The sequence below is a fragment of the Ovis canadensis genome, chromosome 3, assembly GCF_042477335.2.
Source record: "Ovis canadensis isolate MfBH-ARS-UI-01 breed Bighorn chromosome 3, ARS-UI_OviCan_v2, whole genome shotgun sequence".
NCBI classification, from domain to species: Eukaryota; Metazoa; Chordata; class Mammalia; order Artiodactyla; family Bovidae; genus Ovis; species Ovis canadensis.
In genome coordinates this window covers 34,740,451-34,760,707 of record NC_091247.1, presented here as the reverse complement: position 1 = coordinate 34,760,707, position 20,257 = coordinate 34,740,451, and the positions used below count along the sequence as shown (strand labels likewise).

General features: G+C 39.6%; 1 protein-coding gene across 1 annotated transcript in view; it reads right to left on the bottom strand.

Annotated features, from left to right (window-relative positions):
- Positions 1–6,977: 6,977 nt before the first annotated feature.
- The window catches only part of SLC4A1AP (solute carrier family 4 member 1 adaptor protein), a 21,684-nt gene continuing 8,404 nt past the window's right edge, over positions 6,978–20,257 (bottom strand). Inside the window, exons 6-14 of the mRNA XM_069582865.1 lie at positions 19,031–19,191; positions 17,886–17,955; positions 17,316–17,502; positions 13,985–14,096; positions 13,076–13,313; positions 11,208–11,294; positions 10,480–10,547; positions 8,894–8,963; positions 6,978–7,350 (exon numbers count right to left, since the gene is read on the bottom strand). Coding sequence (XP_069438966.1) covers positions 7,301–7,350; positions 8,894–8,963; positions 10,480–10,547; positions 11,208–11,294; positions 13,076–13,313; positions 13,985–14,096; positions 17,316–17,502; positions 17,886–17,955; positions 19,031–19,191 — 1,043 coding nt within the window. The 3' untranslated portion in view covers positions 6,978–7,300. The remainder of the gene's footprint in view (positions 7,351–8,893; positions 8,964–10,479; positions 10,548–11,207; positions 11,295–13,075; positions 13,314–13,984; positions 14,097–17,315; positions 17,503–17,885; positions 17,956–19,030; positions 19,192–20,257) is intronic.

Genomic DNA, 20,257 nt, shown 5'->3' with positions numbered 1-20,257 from the left:
CATGAATCGCATCACACCAGGCCTCCCTGTCCATCACCAACTCCCGGAGTTCACTCAGACTCACGTCCATCGAGTCAGTGATGCCATCCAGCCGTCTCATCCTGTCGTCCCCTTCTCCTCCTGCCCCCAATCCCTCCCAGCATCAGAGTCTTTTCCAATGAGTCAACTCTTTGCATGAGGTGGCCAAAGTACCGGAGTTTCAGCTTTAGCATCATTCCTTCCAAAGAAATCCCAGGGTTGATCTCCTTCAGAATGGACTGCTTGGATCTCCTTGCAGTCCAACGGACTCTCAAGAGTCTTCTCCAACACCACAGTTCAAACGCATCAATTCTTCAGCACTCAGCCTTCTTCACAGTCCAACTCTCACATCCATACATGACTACTGGAAAAACCATAGCATTGACTAGATGGAACTTAGTCGGCAAAGTAATGTCTCTGCTTTTGAATATGTTGTCTAGGTTCGTCATAACTTTCCTTCCAAGGAGTAAGCATCTTTTAATTTCATGGCTGCAGTCACCATCTGCAGTGATTTCGGAGTCCCCAAAAATAAAGTCTGACACTGTTTTCACTGTTTCCCCATCTATTTCCCATGAAGTGATGGGACCGGATGCCATGATCTTCATTTTCTGAATGTTGAGCTCTAAGCCAACTTTTTCACTCTCCTCTTTCACTTTCATCAAGAGGCTCTTGAGTTCCTCTTCATTTTCTGCCATAAGGGTGGTGTCATCTGCATATCTGAGGTTATTGATATTTCTCCCGGCAATCTTGATTCCAGCTTGTTTCTTCCAGCCCAGCGTTTCTCATGATGTACTCTGCATAGAAGTTAAATAAGCAGGGTGACAATATACAGCCTTGACGTACTCCTTTTCCTATTTGGAACCAGTCTGTTGTTCCATGTCCAGTTCTAACTGTTGCTTCCTGACCTGCATACAGATTTCTCAAGAGGCAGGTCAGGTGGTCTAGTATTCCCATCTTTCTCAGAATTTTCCACAGTTTATTGTGATCCACACAGTCAAAGGCTTTGGCATAGTCAATAAAGCAGAAATAGATGGCTTTCTGGAACTCTCTCGCTTTTCTGATGATCCAGAGGATGTTGGCAATTTGATCTCTGGTTCCTCTGCCTTTTCTAAAACCAGCTTGAACATCAGGAAGTTCACGGATCACATATTGCTGAAGCCTGGCTTGCAGAATTTTGAGCATTACTTTACTAGCATGTGAGATGAGTGGCAAGAGTGAACGTCGACATTCTAGGAATCAGCGAACTAAGATGGACTGAAATGGGTTAATTTAACTCAGATGACCATTATATCTACTACTGCGGGCAGGAATCCCTCAGAAGAAATGGAGTAGCCATCATGGTCAACAGAAGAGTCTGAAATGCAGTACTTGGATGCAATCTCAAAAACGACAGAATGATCTCTGTTCGTTTCCAAGGCAAACCATTCAATATCACAGTAATCCAAGTCTATGCCCCAACCAGTAACGCTGAAGAAGCTGAAGTCAAACGGTTCTATGAAGACCTACAAGACCTTTTAGAACTAAATCCAAAAAAGTTGTCCTTTTCATTATAGGGGACTGGAATGCAAAAGTAGGAAGTCAAGAAACACCTGGAGTAACAGGCAAATTTGGCCTTGGAATGCAGAATGAAGCAGGGCAAAGACTAATAGAGTTTTGCCAAGAAAAATTCACTGGTCATAGCAAACACCCTCTTCCAACAACACAAGAGAAGACTCTACACATGGACATCACCAGATGGTCAACACTGAAATCAGACTGATTATATTCTTTGCACTCCAGGTGCTTCAGTCATGTCCAGTTGTTTGTGACTCCATGGACTGTAGCCCACCAGGCTCCTCTGTCCGTGGGATTCTCCATGCAAGAATCCTGGAGTGGGTTGCCATGCCCTCCTCCAGGGGATCTTTCCCACCCGGGGATGGAACCCCAGTCTCTAGCATCCCCTGCATTCTTTCCCAGGTTCTTTACCACTGGCGCCACCTGGGAAGCCCAAGAGGACCATATTTTGGGGAGCTGATTATGTATCAAGAATGGCTAAAGTTTTTATAGACAGCTCAGTTATTTAATCTCCACAACAATACTCTGAGGTAGCTCATGTTTTCTCTATTTAATAAATAAGGAAACTGAGGCTCAAGGCCATGTACAGCAAGGCTTGATGGACAATATGGAAAGTAAAAGTTCTGTTCAGGGCAAATCTATTACTAGAGTACAGGGTACAGGTGGTCGGGTGGCAGAAAGGGAAGGGACAAGAGCATATGGGAATGAGTTATGATCAAAAATTACAGGAACCCTATGATACAGATTCTAAAGCCTCAAATGAATTTGGATAATGGAGAAGCTTTTGAGGTTTCAGAGACAAGGATTCTGCTCAGTGATGTACTGGCCAAGAAGTTCTTTTGGGTTTTTCTCTCTTTAGGAGAGCTCAGAGGTGTGGACAAGAGCTGGATGAGGCACAGACTACAGGAAGGGAAATCTGGGAGGAATCATGAGGGGAGTGGAGCTTGGGTCAGGGCAGTGGGCGATACAGAGGAATGAATCCTAAAACCTCTACATGGAGAAATTTTTAAGATTGACTTGGGGGTCAATCTTTTTTTAATGCTAAAAGAAAAAAAAGAAGGTACTTTAAATGGCTGAGCAAAACAAAATCAGTGTTTGGTTTCAGACAAAGACCTCAAGAGATATATGTTTCATGTAATATACTACTCTCTACTACAAACATTTAGACATGATGGTTACAGAATCCTTTTCCACTAAAGGCTCATGAAGCCCACAGAAATGCTTCCTCAAGAGACATAAGATATACACGTCGGTTTATAAGATGCTCTTTCCCGGGTTAGATGGCAAGAAAAACTGTCCTCTGCAGGAAGTAAACAGACTTTTACTTTTAAGGATAAATGAGGACTCTAAAGGCTACACTTAAAATTCCATATCAAATTGGCAATTACTACAGTCAGAACCAAGGATGTGGATTAAGTTTAAAAGGAGAGTTATTCTTAAATCTTTTCCCATTTTCCAAATAGAAATCTATTCAAAGTCATACCATCAATTCTATTGACATCTCATTAAAATGAATAACAAATTCTATGAAGACCTGAAATAAAGATTGATTTGGGGGATGAAGAAGGTGGAGTTACACTCAGTGGGAACCACTGTTCCCATCACATGCTGAGCCCTCAAACCTGTCATCCATGCTGGGTCCTCTTTGAGGGTAAAAACTTCTGGTCTACCCTATAATAGAAGTCTCTCTCAGTCCCACCCTAGACTGTGCTTGGGCCAAATCTCTAAAACAAAGCAGGGCAAAGTCCTCTCAGATTGCTGAGAAAAAATCTTGAAAAATGATTCTCAGTGCTCACATCAAGTGAGGAATCTCAGGAGCAAAGAGCAGCCTGTCACGAGAAGACACCATACTGGCTTGATGCTGTGACCTACCCTCCAGAAAGGTTAAGGAGAATTTTACGTCATTTCCCAACAGTTCATCAAACCTGCTGGGTCCAAACGGGGGTGGACCAAACCTTGCATGGGAACTCAGCCTCAACAGGGGTTTGGGTTCCTGCTTTTGATTGCCACAGGGCTGGCAGGCTTCCCCCTGGCTCCCATTCTCAGGAAGCCGTCCACAGCTGCTGGTCACCTGTCACACCCTATCCAGGAGGTGGCAGCATTTCAGTGGTAAAGCAACAGATTCCCAGGCTGTGGTGATGACTTCAAAGTTCAGCAGATAGAACTGTGTCATTATTTCCCACATAGTTAACTCCTTCCAGTTCCAGTGAAACAGTAATGGGTAAAAGCTTATAATGGGCTACAGGGAAATAATGGGACTTCATACTTTCTATGCTAGACTGGGACAATTCCGGGAAAATTTTTAGAGCAGGCACTCAACAAACATTTATTGCGTACACCAGGTACTGTGCAAAATCCTTAGAAATGTCCAAAAGCAGACAGAGATTCTGTTTAAAGTTAAAAACTCACGCCACTGACCTTTTCTTTCCAGAATGCTGCTCACTGTAGCACTTACTTTTTCCCCAAATAAATGAGTGCCTGTAGCCAAGAAAAACTGTTCCCAGTACCAAAGATTTGGAGACCAGTTGTCCAAGACTGGAGTCTGCCTGCAAAATTTCTGCCTGCCACCTGGTCTGAATCTTAGGCTCAGCTGGTGAAGACTGAAATTGTTCTCAAGCCCTCTTCTGAGATCCAGACCTCTTTATCCAACTGCTTTCCAGACATCTTAGATGTCTTAAAGGGACATCAAGTTCAACTTGTCCAGATGACATCTATGATATCCTCCACCTCCAGCAGGTCCTCCTCCAGCGTCCCCTCATCTCAGCAAACAGCATCAGCCATTCAGATGTACAAGCTAGTGACTGAGGAATTACCCTCCAGCCTCCTTCCCCTTCACTTCCAGACAATCCATCACTCAATCTCAGCCACCTTACTTGTTAAATTGTTGCAAAGACCCCTTTCTGTCTCTGCGTCTTGATCTCCACTTAATTCAAGCTGCCATCGTCTTTCAGCTGGATCTCTGCAGCAGACTCCTGACTGGTCTTCCTGCATCCTCTTTCCTCTCCTATCCTTCCTCCGACGGGTAGCTTGAGTGTTCTTTTAAAGACCCAAATCTGACCATTTCACTATCACTGATACCCCAGTGGCTTCCCATTGCTCTTTAAATACAGAGGCAGATATGACGCAGAATTCGAGGCCATGAGAGTAAACCAGGGACACCCTGCTCACAGATAACCTGTTGAATTCTTGGTGTTAACAATATTTTTTGTAATGTCTAATAACCTTGCCTCCGTTTCTGTGAAAAGGACACTGGATCAGTTTGATTTCTGGTAACCAAAAAACTACAACCCATATAGTACAGAAGCAGGTAATTAGCCTTTTGATTAGAAACATTTCAAATATCCTAAAGAACTTGTAAGGAACATCTTGAATCTGATGAGACCCTGAAAAGTGAATTAGCCTAGAGCTGAGGTTGGGCCAAGCCTGGCCTACCACCTGTTTTTATGAGTAAATATTTATTTGAACACAGTCACACTCATTCACTGTATACTGTCTAAGCCATTTGCACTCCAACAGCAGAGCTGAGTGGTCACAACAGATTGTATGGCATGCCAGTCTAAAATACCTGGCCATTAATTAAAAAAAAAAAAATGGTCTGCCAACTCTGCTTCAGAGGTTCTCTATGGTTGTATATTAAAATCACCTGGACTGCTTTTAAAAGGGATTGACCCAGAGATTCTGATTTATTTTTGGCCACACCACACAGCATATGGGATCTCAGTCCCCGATTGAACTCGTGTCCCCTGCAGCAGAAGTGCAGCGGCCTAACCACTGGACTACCTGGGAAGCCAAAGATTCTCATTAGATTGATCTGACATGGGATCCAAGTATTGGAATCAAAAACTTTAAAAATTTTCCTAGGTAATTCTAATAAGCAGCTACAGTGGTGCATCACTGATACAATCCAGTCTCTCACAGATAAGTCAGCCCAGATGTTATGATCTTTTTTGTGGTGAATAACAGCTACTAGTATTTTCAAACCTGTGTAAAGCACATCTGTCTACATGGTCTCATTTGATCCTAGAATAAACCCAATCACTACTGTCCCGGCTTCAAATATGACACAACTGAGGCTCAAGGAATATAAGTCATGTCCCCAAAGCCTCCTATTTGATAAAAAGAAGCTAAGATCCATGTGCAGGTCTTTTGAACACTGATGTTAATTGTACAAGTTACATGTTTATATTTTATTTTGGCCAATGGAGTCCTACTTGCTCTCGTGCTCTCCAGACATAGGACCGTACCTACTATTCCCAAAACATTTAGAAATCTGCCTTCCTAAAGCAGACTGTGCTCTGTGAAGCACCTAAGGATTCCTCAAGGTCACTGTGAGAGCAGAGTGAGGAGAGGAAGATATCATGCAGGTGTATGTATGTGTGTACATCCAATCCTGATGCCTTCAACTCAACCAGAGTTAGGTATGTTTTTAACTGTTCAAGTATTAGGACTGCACATGCAATTTTGTTTAAATAAAGAGTTTTACCTTTGAAGATCAATGATCCGGATTAGTCCACTATTTAGATCTACAGTGGCATGGCCACTCTGCCCTCAAAATCCCCATCACTCCTTACATCAAGTTCTTGTCTGTTGGTCTAGATGAAGTCCAAAATAGTATTTTCTCTTAATGGCAATATTGGCATTGTTTTCTGAGAAGTCAGACTTATTTTTAGCAGGCCAGACATCTGTCAGGGTGACTGCAGTTTCTCATTACGGCTTCCTGCCCACCCCATCATCCCGCAGAATCCACACCTCATCCACTCCCCCTCTCTGGGCCACAGCCTTTCTCCTGCCTGCTTACTATGTCTGCCTCCAGCCTAATCCACAGGTTTTTCACCTTGCTTCCACTCTTAGGCTTTCCTTTCCTGTGGAAAAGAGGCACTAATGATGAGAAGTGGGAGTGGAAATAGACATAGTTCTGCATTTCATGTTTCCAGAGAGAAAGGAACTTTTATTCCCCTCGTTACAGAGGTGAGAAGCCCCACAGTGGGCAGAAGACATCCAGCGTTTCATTCTGTGACCTTATTTGCACCTTTCCACAGGAGCAGTGACTAACCCGATTGGTCAGAGTCCAGGCTACTCAGAGGGCCGAGTTTCTATCAGCACTTGGTGCCTGAGTGCATGAGGTGTGCTACATGTTCCTGAACTGTGTCCTGGTAAGCCAGGGTTTGTCCTCAAACTTGGCAGGAGGCTTACAGTGGGAGGGAGTAGGAAACCCCCACTGTGTATCTATTCTTAGTTCCAAGAATCACAGAGAACCCAGGGTTATGCCCTGGCATGACCTCCTATTTTGGCACTTACTTGAGGAGGCAATTATCAGTGAATCCTAGAGCCCATCTGACGAAAGAACCCTATTGTTCAGTAAAAGCATAGTCCCTAAAGCTTAAGAAAGACATTGTGGCCTTAAATAAACATGAGACATTTACTTTAATAGTACTTCTTTTAAAGTACTTCTTACTTTAATAGACTCATGTCTCTCACTTTACTCATTCTCAAAATATATGGTTCCTTTCTACATACATACACAAACACTTTTAAACATAAATATCAAATTCAAGAGAATCAGATAGGTAGGTAAATTTAGGAAGCTAGGAGTACAGAAGAAAATGCCAGTCACCAGATTTTACAAATGAGCATCTGAATTCCTTCTCCGGACATCCAACTTGATATATTATCCTAAATATCCCATGTCACATGGTCCACAAGGTCTTCCTTTAAGATTCAGAAGCAATCAATACCCATACTTGTCATTAAGATGGGTCCTGCCATCTCCACTTTGGCCTATATCAGCATAAAAAGAAATAAAGAAAAATAGATATTCACATTTCCAAGTCAGGAGGGAAAAATATCCAGTCATCAGTGGGCCAAAATGTAAAACAAACAGAAATATGACCTTTTGTATATAATTTCAAACTACAGTCTTTTCACCACTACTCTAACATTTACCAGCAAATAAAAAGCAAGCATTTTAGTACCTACATTTCTATTAATTGCTAGCATATTAGAAACCCAACCCATAGAAAAAGCAACTTGTGGTAAGTACATGGGGAAACAAGTATCTCATACACTGCCTTAAGTGAAAGTCACTGAGTCGTTCCAACTCTTTGGGACCCCATGGAATTCTCCAGGCCAGAATACTGGAATGGGTAGCCTTTCCCTTTTCCAAGGGATCTTTCCAACCCAGGGATCGAATCCAGGTCTCCCACATTGCAGGTGGATTCTTTACCAGCTGAGCCACAAGGGAAGCCCAAGAATACTGGAGTGGGTAGCCCATCCCTTCTCCAGAAGATCTTCCCAACCCAGGAATCGTGGTCTCCTTTATTGCAGGATTCTTTACCAACTGAGCTATCAGGGAAGCCCTATATTGCCTTAAGAGTGTATGTATGAACATAAACTAGTACAATCCCTATAGAATGCAATTTATACTATCTTAAAAATGTTCATAGCCTCTGCTCCAATGTGTTGACTTTTATGAGTTTATTTTCTACAAGTGCACGCCTACACTTGCAAAATTATACTTATTAGAAGTTACTTATTGTAGACTTATTTTTAATGGCACAAGACTGGAAAGACAGCAAATATACATTGAGAGAACTGGTTAAATACGTTAACGATATATCCATACCATGAAGAAAGAACTATGTTACCATAAAAAAAAGAAAAGAAATCTGTAAGCAGCTATGGAAGGATTTCCATATACTATTAAGTGCAAAACAGTACGGTATAGGATATGCTTCCAATTATGTTAAAAAAAAAAAAGTGATGAAATTTTATTGCTTTCAAAGGCATTTTATATAATGTATATAAGAAGTGATACGAAACTGATATTTGATTGTCTTTAAAGGAAAAAAACTGAGTAGCTAAAGCACAGCTAGAATACTTTTTTTTTTTTGCCACTTTATAGAAAATTTAAAACATACATAAAAGTAAAGAGAAAAATATAATGAATTTCCATGTACTCAAAACTCAGCTTCAACAATTATCAGTATGTGGCAAATCCTGCTTTATCTATTGCCCCTCCTCCATCTCTCCTCATCCTCCACCACAGGATTATTTTAAGCAAGTCCCAGCTATCATTTCATCTGCAAACACTTCTATACAGTACAATATTCCTGGAAGATAAGGACTTTCTCTAAAAAAAAATTACTCAATATCACTCATACTTTTAAAAAAATTAACAGTAATTTCCTAGTCTCATCAAATATCTACCTATTCCTCCAGAAGGGAGACTTTTCTACTATATACTCTTACTTGAGTACATATTACCTATTCTGAAACCTAAATAAATAAATCTTAGAGTAAAAGAAAAGTAAAAACCATCTACCTTCAGGTGGGACCCACACACAGTAATCTGGGTCATCTTCTGGATATTTGGAGGAAAGTATCAGTGGAACCTGCAAAGAAAAGATGTTATTTTATTCAAAAGAATTTTAACTCTAAGAACTATTGTCCCTATCTTTGTTAGCAAACAAAAATTGAGAGAACAGTTTCCACTAATGATCTTGACATAAGTAACCAAAAATGGGGGGTCACTCTCTCTGAATCTTGATTTTTTTTTTTCCATAAAGCTTTAACAAGCTTATTTTCAGCCAGTGAGAGTGGCATTTTTTTCTACAAGAGGCAGTCAATGCAGGTGAGAGTTCTAACCCCAGAAAGGAAATTTTGACATCTGCCTTTTGATCCAGGTGCAAAAAAGTTAACAAAGCAGCCTAACTGTTACCCTTTGAAGGGCCTGTGTGAAAGACTTGTTGGCTGGCATCTGGGAACTTGGATTTCAGGAGGGTTCCCACTACCCTACCCGACAAGAGTGGCCCACTGAGCCAAAACTATAAAAACAATGTGGTTTATGCTGAACACCTGCTTTCCTTTTAGGACAATGGAATTTGGGTAGATGCCAGGCAGGATTACTATGTGATCAGTCCCCAGTACCAGTCCTGGGGACTGAGTCTCTAATGAGCTTCTCCGTTTCCACAAGTTGTCACTTGCTGTGAAGGAAACTAAGCACAGCCTATGCGGCTGCTGGCAAAGGACCCTTAGAAGTCTGTACCTGGTTCCCAGACTTCACTCCACGTGCCTTTTTCCTTTGCTGGTTGTGCTCAGTATTCATATGAATGATGTAATACACCACAGTTGAAAGTTCCATCACATACTGGGTCCTATGAGGCCTCTTGTGAAACTACCCAGCCTGAGGGTGGACCTCCTGACACAACCTAGCAATTCCACTTCTGGGCACTTACATTATCCTAACCCAATTATATATACATTAAGATTATTCACTATAGCACTGTTACAATAAAAGACTAGAAAGAACCCAAGTGTCCGTTGGTAGGGAACTGGTTCAACTGAGTACACCCACACAGTAGGAGGGCTTTTCCCTGATAGCTCAGTTGGTAAAGAATCCATCCCCAATGCGGGAGACCCTGGTTCAACTCCTGGGTCGGGAAGATCCCCTGGAGAAGGGATAGGTTACCCACTCCAGTGTTCTCGGACTTCCCTTGTGGCTCAGCTGGTAAAGAAACCACCTGCAATGGGGGAGATCTGGGTTTGATCCCTGGGTTGGGAAGATCCCTTGGAGAAGGGAAATGCTTTCCACTCCAGTATTCTGGCCTGTAGAATTCCATGGACAGTCCATGGGGTCGCGAAGAGTTGGACATGACTGAGCAACTTTTATTTCACTTCACTTCACACAGTAGGAAGCTCTCACTGCACTGATATATTAATACAAAGATTTCCACCACAGGTTAAAAAAATAAAAATTCAAAAAAAAAAGCCCAGATTTCTAGAAGAAAGAGTAGTAGACATCTGGGAATTCTGCTAAGACAGCCCCTGGATTCACTCTTCTGGATATGGTTCATGACAAAGGGATTCATTTTTACCTTCAAAAGTGAAGATTATGACTAAAATACTTACTTTGCCTGGACCAGGAGCTTTCTTTTTCTTGAATTCATCTCTGCTTTTCTCATTCTCATTCTTTGATGCTAATTTATGAAAAAGAAAAAAAAAAGAGGCGATGGCTAGTTCAGAAAAATAAAAAAGAAAAATTCCTCCTTAAACAGTATAATTATTGAAGAAAGCATCATAATCTGATTCTTAAAAACTCTAACTATTGTAAAGACTATATAAAGAGAGAACTGTCCCTTCATTAATAACCTTAGTTTTCAAATCCTAAGCTTGAATTTAATCACACCTTTTGAAAAGGTAAAGGAAAATGGAGTGACTTTACTATTTTACAGTTTAATCTTTATAGTTAAAAGCAGAAAAAAAAAAACAGGGAAAAAAAACAGTCCTTTTAATAAGCCAATCTTTCAACCAATTTAAGAATGTTGGAATTATCCTCATGATAGGCACATACTCAACTCTGGGAGAGGTAAAATTGTAGAGGGCTTTGCAGAGCCAGAGGAAAATGAAGGTATTAGGGTGCTTTGTAGGTTGGGGGGGGAACCCCAGGAGGCAGAGGAGGAAAAGAAAGACAAATGAGATGGCACCAAATAGACACCTCTCATATATTCCGACTCTGTTCATGGCCCTGGCAGCAGCATCGACCCCAGGTCTGCGCCCGCAGTTCAGCTCCCACCCCATCTCTGACACCAGTTGGCTGCCCGTGTGAGGAGCAACAGAAGAGTCACTGTTCCACTTGCCTGAGGGCTCCTCACACGAAGCAGCTGCTTCACTGATCTCTTGGCAATCTTTATTCTGTTCCACTTGGCTGAGTTGAGACATGTTTTCTATAAAATGCAGAACCAAAGCATACTGTATTAACTTAATTTGTGGTGGGGACCCAAGAAAGCAAAAGCAAGAAAAGCTAAGTACATACATAATCATCCAGTTTTACTATCATTAGCTTCAATAAGCTTAATTAGGTTTTCAATAAGCGTGCCTCCAGATGTCTAACAGAGAACCACCAATTTTCTACTTCAAAAACTGGGCATCTCTGAGGCAAAACTTTTTAGCAATACCTACTGAAAGCCTGAAAAAAGGTCATATTTCTTAACCAAAAATTCTACTTCAAGGAATAAAGTCAAAGAAAATAAAGATGAGCACCAAGATTTATTATATACAAGCATGTTTATAATAGCAAAAATTAATAAAAATATACATCCATAATAATATAGAGTTGATTACATGAATTATGGCACATTCATGTGATGGACCACTTTGCCCCTTATTAAAAACCACACTTAAAAGAATATTTTTTTAAGACATAGAAAAAAATAGATTATAAAATATCATGTACAATATGACCCTAATGTTGCTTTATAAATAAGTAAATTAATAAATAAATGAATGCCTGGAGTAACCCCTAATCAGCTTCATTTACTAATTAATGTATCTTATAAACCAAAATTTTTAATCGGCTATTTTTAGACACACATTTGCTTTGGGCCCTTAAACAAACAAACAAACAAAAAATACAATACTTACTGCTCCCCTATTATGCTGCTTATGTATCATCCTTATAATGAATGAATCAAAGACTAGATGCTAAAAAAAGTATATAAAACTGCCTTTTTTGAAAAGGCCAAGCACAGTGCCAATAACAAAGGAAAATGCAAAAACAAAAGATTTACTTCTCATAGATGAGGAAACAGTAACTTTTCTGCGCCTAAAACAGCTGAAAGTAACTTAAAAATACCAGGTAGGCCTGGTGTTTTCACATGGACATGCCTGGTTTTGGAAGTCCGTATGTACACATTTCCACATGCTTACTGCCAATGTTTTTTGTTTTTCCTAATGTTCCCTTTTTTCTCCGCAGTCTTAATCTTGCAAAGCAGTTCAACAAACCTGCAGGAAAACAACCCCTGCAGATGACAAGGGTTAAGGGGCTACTAAAAAGATAATCAATAATATCTAGGGGTGGCAGATTCCTCTTTTCTTCTTTGGACTTTTACGTATGATCCAAAGTTTCTAAAATGAACATATATGCCTTTTATAAGCAGAAGAAATTATACTTAATATTTAAAAACCAATCAATTTCCTCTTTTACATTTTTCATTAGCCCTTTGCTGATGTAGGTGAAAACTACATGTCAGGCTCTCGGCCAGGTACTGTGGCAAACGATGAATGAGGTATGATGTTTCCTGAGAAGTACAAGCTGCAGAAACAATTATGTGTAGCCTCTATAGGGGAAAAATAACTAAGGGAAGGCTTTTCCTGAGACCACCTGGTCAGGCCCTGTCATCCACCCTGTTCCACCAGCCTCCAGTCACAGAGTGGCAGCAGCTCAGGACTGCTCCACAGCCGTTGAGGTTTCAGATTCCATAGCTTTCAACTTTCAGTAATTCTGGAACACTCTGGAAATACTTGCCCATATTTTGCAGTGAGAATAAATAAGAATTGGCAATCAAAGAAAGACCAGGAAGGTATGTTACAGTCAGCTGTATCACATTATCACAAAGTGTCACAAAGTCAAAATGCATAAGCAAGGACTAGCTTTGCTTTTTCAAACCTATGCATGATGAATGCAGATGCCCCCTGCACAGCACAGGAAGGAGAGAGAAGACATTACCATGGTTTGTTTCTTTAGAACATGTGAAGTCTGTGGGAGGACTCGTCTCCTGTGCTGCTTCTTCCGGCTCTGTCTCCTGCTGCAGACTACTGCTTCCAGCCTCCGTTTTCTTCTTTTCACGCTCCTCCTTTTCTTTCTCCTCTTCCTCTTCCTCCTCTTCTTCCTCCTCCTCTACTTCAGGCTCATCCTTCATTCTCATTAGAGTTGGAGGGAGTTCTGGACGCTTGGGGGGTAACTTCTATGAGGGGAAAAAAAAATCCATGAACAAGCAGCTTTACAGTATGACCAGGATCGAACTCAGGTCTCCCACATTAGCAGGGGATCCTCTACCATCTGAGCCACCAGGGAAGGTCTCATAAAGTAATGGAAGGATTAAATGAAGGAAGAAAAACCATATGACAGAACTAGGTGTATAGATTATGTTACTAACAAGTGTTAGCTGAGTCTGAATATTATAACATCTACCCACCAGGAAAATAAAACCCAAAAAACCACAGGAGACTCTTTCTTAAATGCAACATTGATCACAAATTAATAAACTGGTATTCTAATTCACAAATCAGTTACATGCAAACACATGAATCAATTCATCAATTCTTTTTTCTGTTCAGCTGGGCAGCACATAGGATATTAGATCCCAACCGGGGATCGAACCCACACCCCCTGCATTGGAAGCACAGAGTCTTAACCACTGGACCACCAGGAAGTCCCGATTCATCAATTCTTGATAACCCTAGGCCGAAGAGAAAAATCCAAGAACCACATCCTGGAAAAGACATGATCGTACCAAGTCCACAGCCTCTTTTCACATTACTGTGCGATGAGTCATTGAATTTTGAAAAGAAAAGAGAAAAATTCGCTCAGGATAACTCAAGAGCTAAAAGTTTAAGACCTTGACCTACAACTTACCCCTACTGTTCCCGTTTTTAATTTGAATTTGCTTCCTCCTTTCATGGCACCAAAGAGAGGCAATGTGAGCTTTTTAGCTTTGTTTTCTCCATCTGTAGCCTGACTTTCAATTCTAGAAAGAAAGAATAATTTATATATATATATATATTTACATATATATATATATATCCCAGTGAGGCCAAGGTTTTATCTAAAAATACCATGAGAAAGAAACTTTTGGCAAAACAAAACTTTCCATAAAGTAAACACTTACTCATACACCAATGAAGAGGGATTCAGGCCAGCAGAGTTTGAATGGACACCACAGACACAGAGCTATTAAGGGTCAGATAAAGCTGCTACTGCAGTCTAGTAATTTACAAGGTGCTTAATTTACAACATGCTATCTGACTTCACATTCATAAAATGATACATACAGTACACAGGTCAGTGGCAAAGGACACTGACCTGGGTATTACCTGTATGTTACTTATTCATAACATGCCAGTACACATAGACATGACCCATTCCCACTAAGTGGCAGGAGACGGATCCATGGTGTAAAGCTCTATTTTCCAACAACCTCTGAAAAGGACTCAATACCTTACTTACCTGGAGGCCACACTTATCATAACCACACACAACAGCTCTGAGCACAGAAGTTTAAAAAAAAAAAAAAAGTATGTGTGTAAGGGGTGGGAGGGAGGATATCCTGACAAAGACTTAATGAAAGACCCCACAGCTGGTGAGCTGTCAATGTTCTCACTGGCTGAATATAGTTTTAAAAGCTAAGTACCTGAGGGTAAAGTTAAGGAAGAGCAAAAAGAAGAGATTGTAAAAATTAGAAAAGATGCAAGGAAAAAAAGAACAAAGCAAAACAAAAAGGACAGCAGTTGAGTTGACAAGACACTCCGAGAGTAGGCAAAAGTGACAGGGACAAGACAGCATGAGGAGACAGAGGGAAGAAGGCCCTGTGCCTTCTTTGCATGACAAGAGGACAACCCTGCATTCTGAAACACAAGGACAGCACTGGCACTCTTGATTCACAGGGACCCATACAAGAAACGGATTACTCTGCTCAACTGAAGCCCCAGTTCCAATCCTGCCTTCTTTTACCTAGTCTTCCCCGCTCCCAGGTGCTCTCCCTCTTTCTCTACTGAGACAGACCCACTGCCTTAATAAGGCCACTGGAGGAAATCCTGCCTGCCTGCCCTTAAAGATGCTTTGTCAAACATCCCTCATATCCCCTCCCCACAAGCGTCAGGAAGCACAGGAAAGCAAAGGCAAGAGCAACACAGATATTTCTCAGCTCCATTAAATAGCCTGGCTGGCATGGAGGACACACATAGACTCCCAAAGGAGATGAAAAAGTAGAAGATGGAATCACAATCAAGAGTTCCTTGTGGATGTAGGAGAAATGGAATTAGGTAGGAAGTTTAGAAGTTCAACCCTCAAGTGAGAAGATGAGGGAGAAGATACACAGCATCTGAAGGCCAGATGCTTTCTAAAGCAGTTCTTTCTTACTAAGGGAGGAGAAACTGAAGACACAGAGACAGTAGGAGGGGAGGTTCTGGAAGAAGCTGATGTTCGTCTTCTAGCTTGGACTACTTCGCAGAGCTGACTTAGCAGATTAAAGGATTACAGAATTGGAATTGAAACTCATTGTTAATTTGTTTACTCTGGACTATAGTTCCTGAGTTTTTACCTTTGCTCCACAAAACCAATTCCACAAATAGTTGCTAAGTATATCAGTGACAGTAAAAATTATGACAAGATGACAATACATATATGCCAGCACATTGTTAAGTGCTTTTCAGTTAATCTTTGCAACCTCATTTCTTCTAATTTACAGAAGAGGAAAGTAAAGATCAAAGAAGTTATATAACTTGCCTTAAAATTCCCAGAAAGTATATTGCAAAGCAATATCCTCCAAATAAAAATGAATTTTAAAAAAAGAACATTTATGTACAATTTATGACCAACTGTCAAGCTAAACTACTGATAGACTCCAAATCTACTTTATAAACAAAATGATGCTTTATATATATATATATATATATATATATATAAAATTCCCCAAAATTGACAAAGTTGAGAATGAAACCTAGGAAGTCGAACTCTAGTGCTAATCTACCACCTATCAATAACATAATTCAAATATCATTTGTGTCCAGTAATTCCCCTGAAACCAAAGGTAACGATAAAATCAACTTCTGATTGTGCTTTATCCCCCCTTTAAAGGAACAGATTCCACCTTTAAAAAGTATTTAAATACACTAAAGAGTTATCAATTTGTTCTTGAGAATGACAGATACAGGCATTAAAATGACAATCTGTACTCACATCTTTTCATCTGTGGTTTAAAAATCATAGATAAGAATGGTAATACATTGTAGTGTTTGTATTTCTCATTTATAAGTATAGTAATTGTATTTCTCTTTTTATATAGTTAAGAGTTATTTGTATCTCTTTTTCAATGGACTTTCAGTTGATATCTTTTGCCCATTTGTCTCTTTGGTGGATAGGTCCTTATATATTAGGGAAATTAGCCTTTTGCGCATGTTGTTTTTTAAAGAAGTTTCATTTCAGTTCAGTCACTCAGTTGTGTCCAACTCTTGGCGACCCCCTGAACTGAAGCACGCCAGACCTCCCTGTCCATCACCAACTGCTGGAGTCTACCCAAACCCATGTCCATTGAGTCGGTGATGCCATCCAATCATCTCATCCTCTGTTGTCCCCTTCTCCTCCTGCCCTCAATCTTTCCCAGCATCAGGGTCTTTTCAAATGAGTCAGCTCTTCGCATCAGGTGGCCAAAGTACTGGAGTTTCAGCTTCAACATCAGTCCTTCCAATGAACACCCACGACTGATCTCCTTTAGGATGGACTGGTTGGATCTCCTTGCAGTCCAAGGGACTCTCAAGAGTCTTCTCCAATACCACAGTTCAAAAGAATCAATTATTCGGTGCTCAGCTTTCTTTATAGTCCAACTCTCACATCCATACATGACTACTGGAAAAACCATCACCTTGACTAGACAGACCTTTGTTGGCAAAGTAATGTCTCTGCTTTTTAAAGAAGTTTACTCTGCACTACAAGATTAAGTAAAAATTTAGAGCCCTCCAATGAAACTGGAATTAATACAGTTTTCTTTAAAAATCTTGCAGCAGTTTATATTTCACAAATAAAATGTATTTTTACCCATTTCAAAATCACTGCCTTTTGTGCTTTAAAGAGTTTCTTATATTCTATTTCTAGTCCAAAGTGATTAGCTAAGAAACAAAGATATAATTCAGAATGGTATCTATGTAAACATGCTTACTTAAAATTTCAAGTATAACTAAGACTTACTTACTTTTTTAGTTCTGGAATCTCTGCTGGCTTTACAATCTTTATCAACCCTTTAAGTCTCTGCTGTTCTTTTCTCAGTTCAAAAGTTCTCAGATGAAGTTTCTTCCGGGACACACCATCTAATGCACTCCCTGACTTCATTTCTGACATGAACGCATCTAAAGAGTCCTGAGACGGTGACTCTGACAGAGCTGTCCAAGAAAGGGATAATACGTGTTCAGAAAGACGGCTGAAAATATTTTAAAATTCGGCCCAAGTTTCCATAGAAAGGTCACTAACTTGAAGCTGGACAGAGGATGATACTGATATTAGGAATAAGGAAACTGGTTGTACCAGATCTTAGAATGTCACTTTGCCTCAGTGGGCTTCATTCTCCTCATCTATTAAATAAAAAGGTTGAAACAAATAATTTATAATGTTCTTTGTAGTTCTAAAATTCTATGTTGCTCCTTAGAAAGGCTCCATATCTGTTATATCTTACTAACCAATACAGCCTTAGTACCTAGCAAAGCGCACTAAAGTAGACACTCAATAAATGTTTGTGTTGCTCTCAATAAATGAGTCACTCCCTTACCTTTGCTGGAGGCTTTCAGTCTCTCAGAAATTTCAGAGAGTTCCTTTTCAGCATCATTTAACTTCGCAACCTATAACACCAAATTAACAGGGTTAGCATACGTTTTATATCTTTCAAAATATGGTAGCTTTCCTTTACTTCTTCCTCTTATTTTCATTATTGTGACAAGTTTTAAGAGGATTAATTCAGAAGTGCATTTAAATCTGCTCCTCATGGAGTTAACATTTTTCATTTATTTAATTCTAATTGAATTGATTTCTGAATTAAAGAACCAAGAATTAAATAGAAGGAATGTACAAAACACAGACTTTATTTTACTCAAAAGAACCCAAAGCATTTGTTTACATTGATGAATCAAAAAGCTAGACATTGAGTAATGTTTTAAACTCTGAATGCTAATTAATATAGTGAAAATGCAGGCCACTTTATGATAATTTCATGAAGGACACACTGTTTAAGACTATAAGCACAGCTCATTTTATGCAGCTTCACTTTACTTGCAACTTGCAGATATTGTAAATTAGAGATTTGTCACAACTCTGCATTGATAGAATGATGGTTAACATTTTTTAGCAGTAAAGTATTTTTAAAATATATACTATTTTTTTAGAGACACAATTAAGAGACTACAGTATAGTGTGAATATACCTTTTATATGTACCAGGAAACAAAAAAATTCATGTGACTCACATTATTACAATATTCACTTTATTGCAATGGTCTGGAATTGAACCCACAATGTCTTTGAGGTGTGCCTATATTACCAGAACTATACTCCCCAAAAATTCCTTTCACAATTCTTGACTACCAAAAGCCAAGATCAATTGTACCTCAGAATGTCACAATTTGGAACTTTTTCCTTTTCTTTTTCCGAAGATCATATCCAAAGATATGGTAAGATCATATCCAAAGAATGCTCATTAATGGATCACTACCCACCTAGAGGTAGACACAGTTTCTAGCAACAAGCCAAACTTTTTTCCGACTTGGATAAGACTAAATGGTTGTTTATTACCATCAAACTTACACATCACAAAAATATACTTCACTACCAGATTTCAATGCTACTGCTCTAAAAATTAAAAAAACATAAATAATACATTATTTATAATACTACCACAGCTCCTTCTATAACTAAAACTTGCCAGTGATTCGAAGGTCTCTGGCTTCTCGTCAACCTTCCCAGCCTTCTTCATTCGATTCAGACGCTTCTTTTCAACCAGGCCGGTCCGATCAAGAAATGTGTCATCATCACTGTCATAAAAGTCTTCATCTTCCCAGTTCTTGGCTTTCCTTTTCCGAGACACTAGAGGTAGATAAAATAAATGATAAAATTAAATAAATAAAATAAAAAGAAAGAAGGCAAGTAGGCAAGCAGCTTAAAATACCACCACCGATTATTAAAAGAGAAGACTCAACAAGCTGCCAAAATACATATAAAAACAAAGGACAGTATTCATGCTCAGAAAATCCCATGGACAGAGAAGCCTAGAGGGCTACAGTCCATGGAGGGGGTCTCAAAAAATCCAACACGACTTAGCGACTAAATGAGAAAACCTTGGAGACATTATTAAAAGTGAAATGAACCAGACACAAAAGGGCACATATTGCCTGATTCCACTTACAAGAGGTACCTAAACTAGTCAAACTCATAGAGACAAAGTGCAACACTGGTTACCAGGTGCTGGAGGGAGGAAGAATAGGAAGTTACTATTTAATGGGTACAAGGTTTCAGTATGAGATGAAGAAAAAGTTCTGTGATGGATAGTAGTGATGGTTATACAACATGAATGCATTTAATGCCACTGAACTGTATTCATAAAAATGCTTACAAAGGTAAATTTTATGATATGTATGTTTTACCACAATAAAAAAGTTAAAACAAACAAAGGAAGGACTAATTTATTTAATGAGCAAAAGCTCTCAAAAATCAACTAGTGAAAAAGGAAAAAAATAAATGAGGAAAGGGCCAATAATCCAAAAGAAAATCTTAAAAATAATCAAAGTAGTTCACAGAAAAGAAATACAAATGGCCAACAAACATTTAAAAAGATGTCAAACATTTTTCTTAACAATTATAAAACACCAACTAAAATAATGAGATGCCATTTCATACATATTAGACTCAAAGTGAAAGTCACTCAGTCGTGTCCAACTCTTCACGACCCCATGAACTATACAGTCCATGGAATTCTCCAGGCCACAACACTGGAGTGGGTAGCCTTTCGCTTCTCCAGGGGATCTTCCTCAACCCAGGGAGTGAACCCAGATCTCCGGCACTGCAGGCAGGTTCTTTACCAGCTGAGCCACAAGGGAAGCATATATTAGACTAGAAAGAACATAAAAAGATTAATAATGTCTAAGGAAATGGC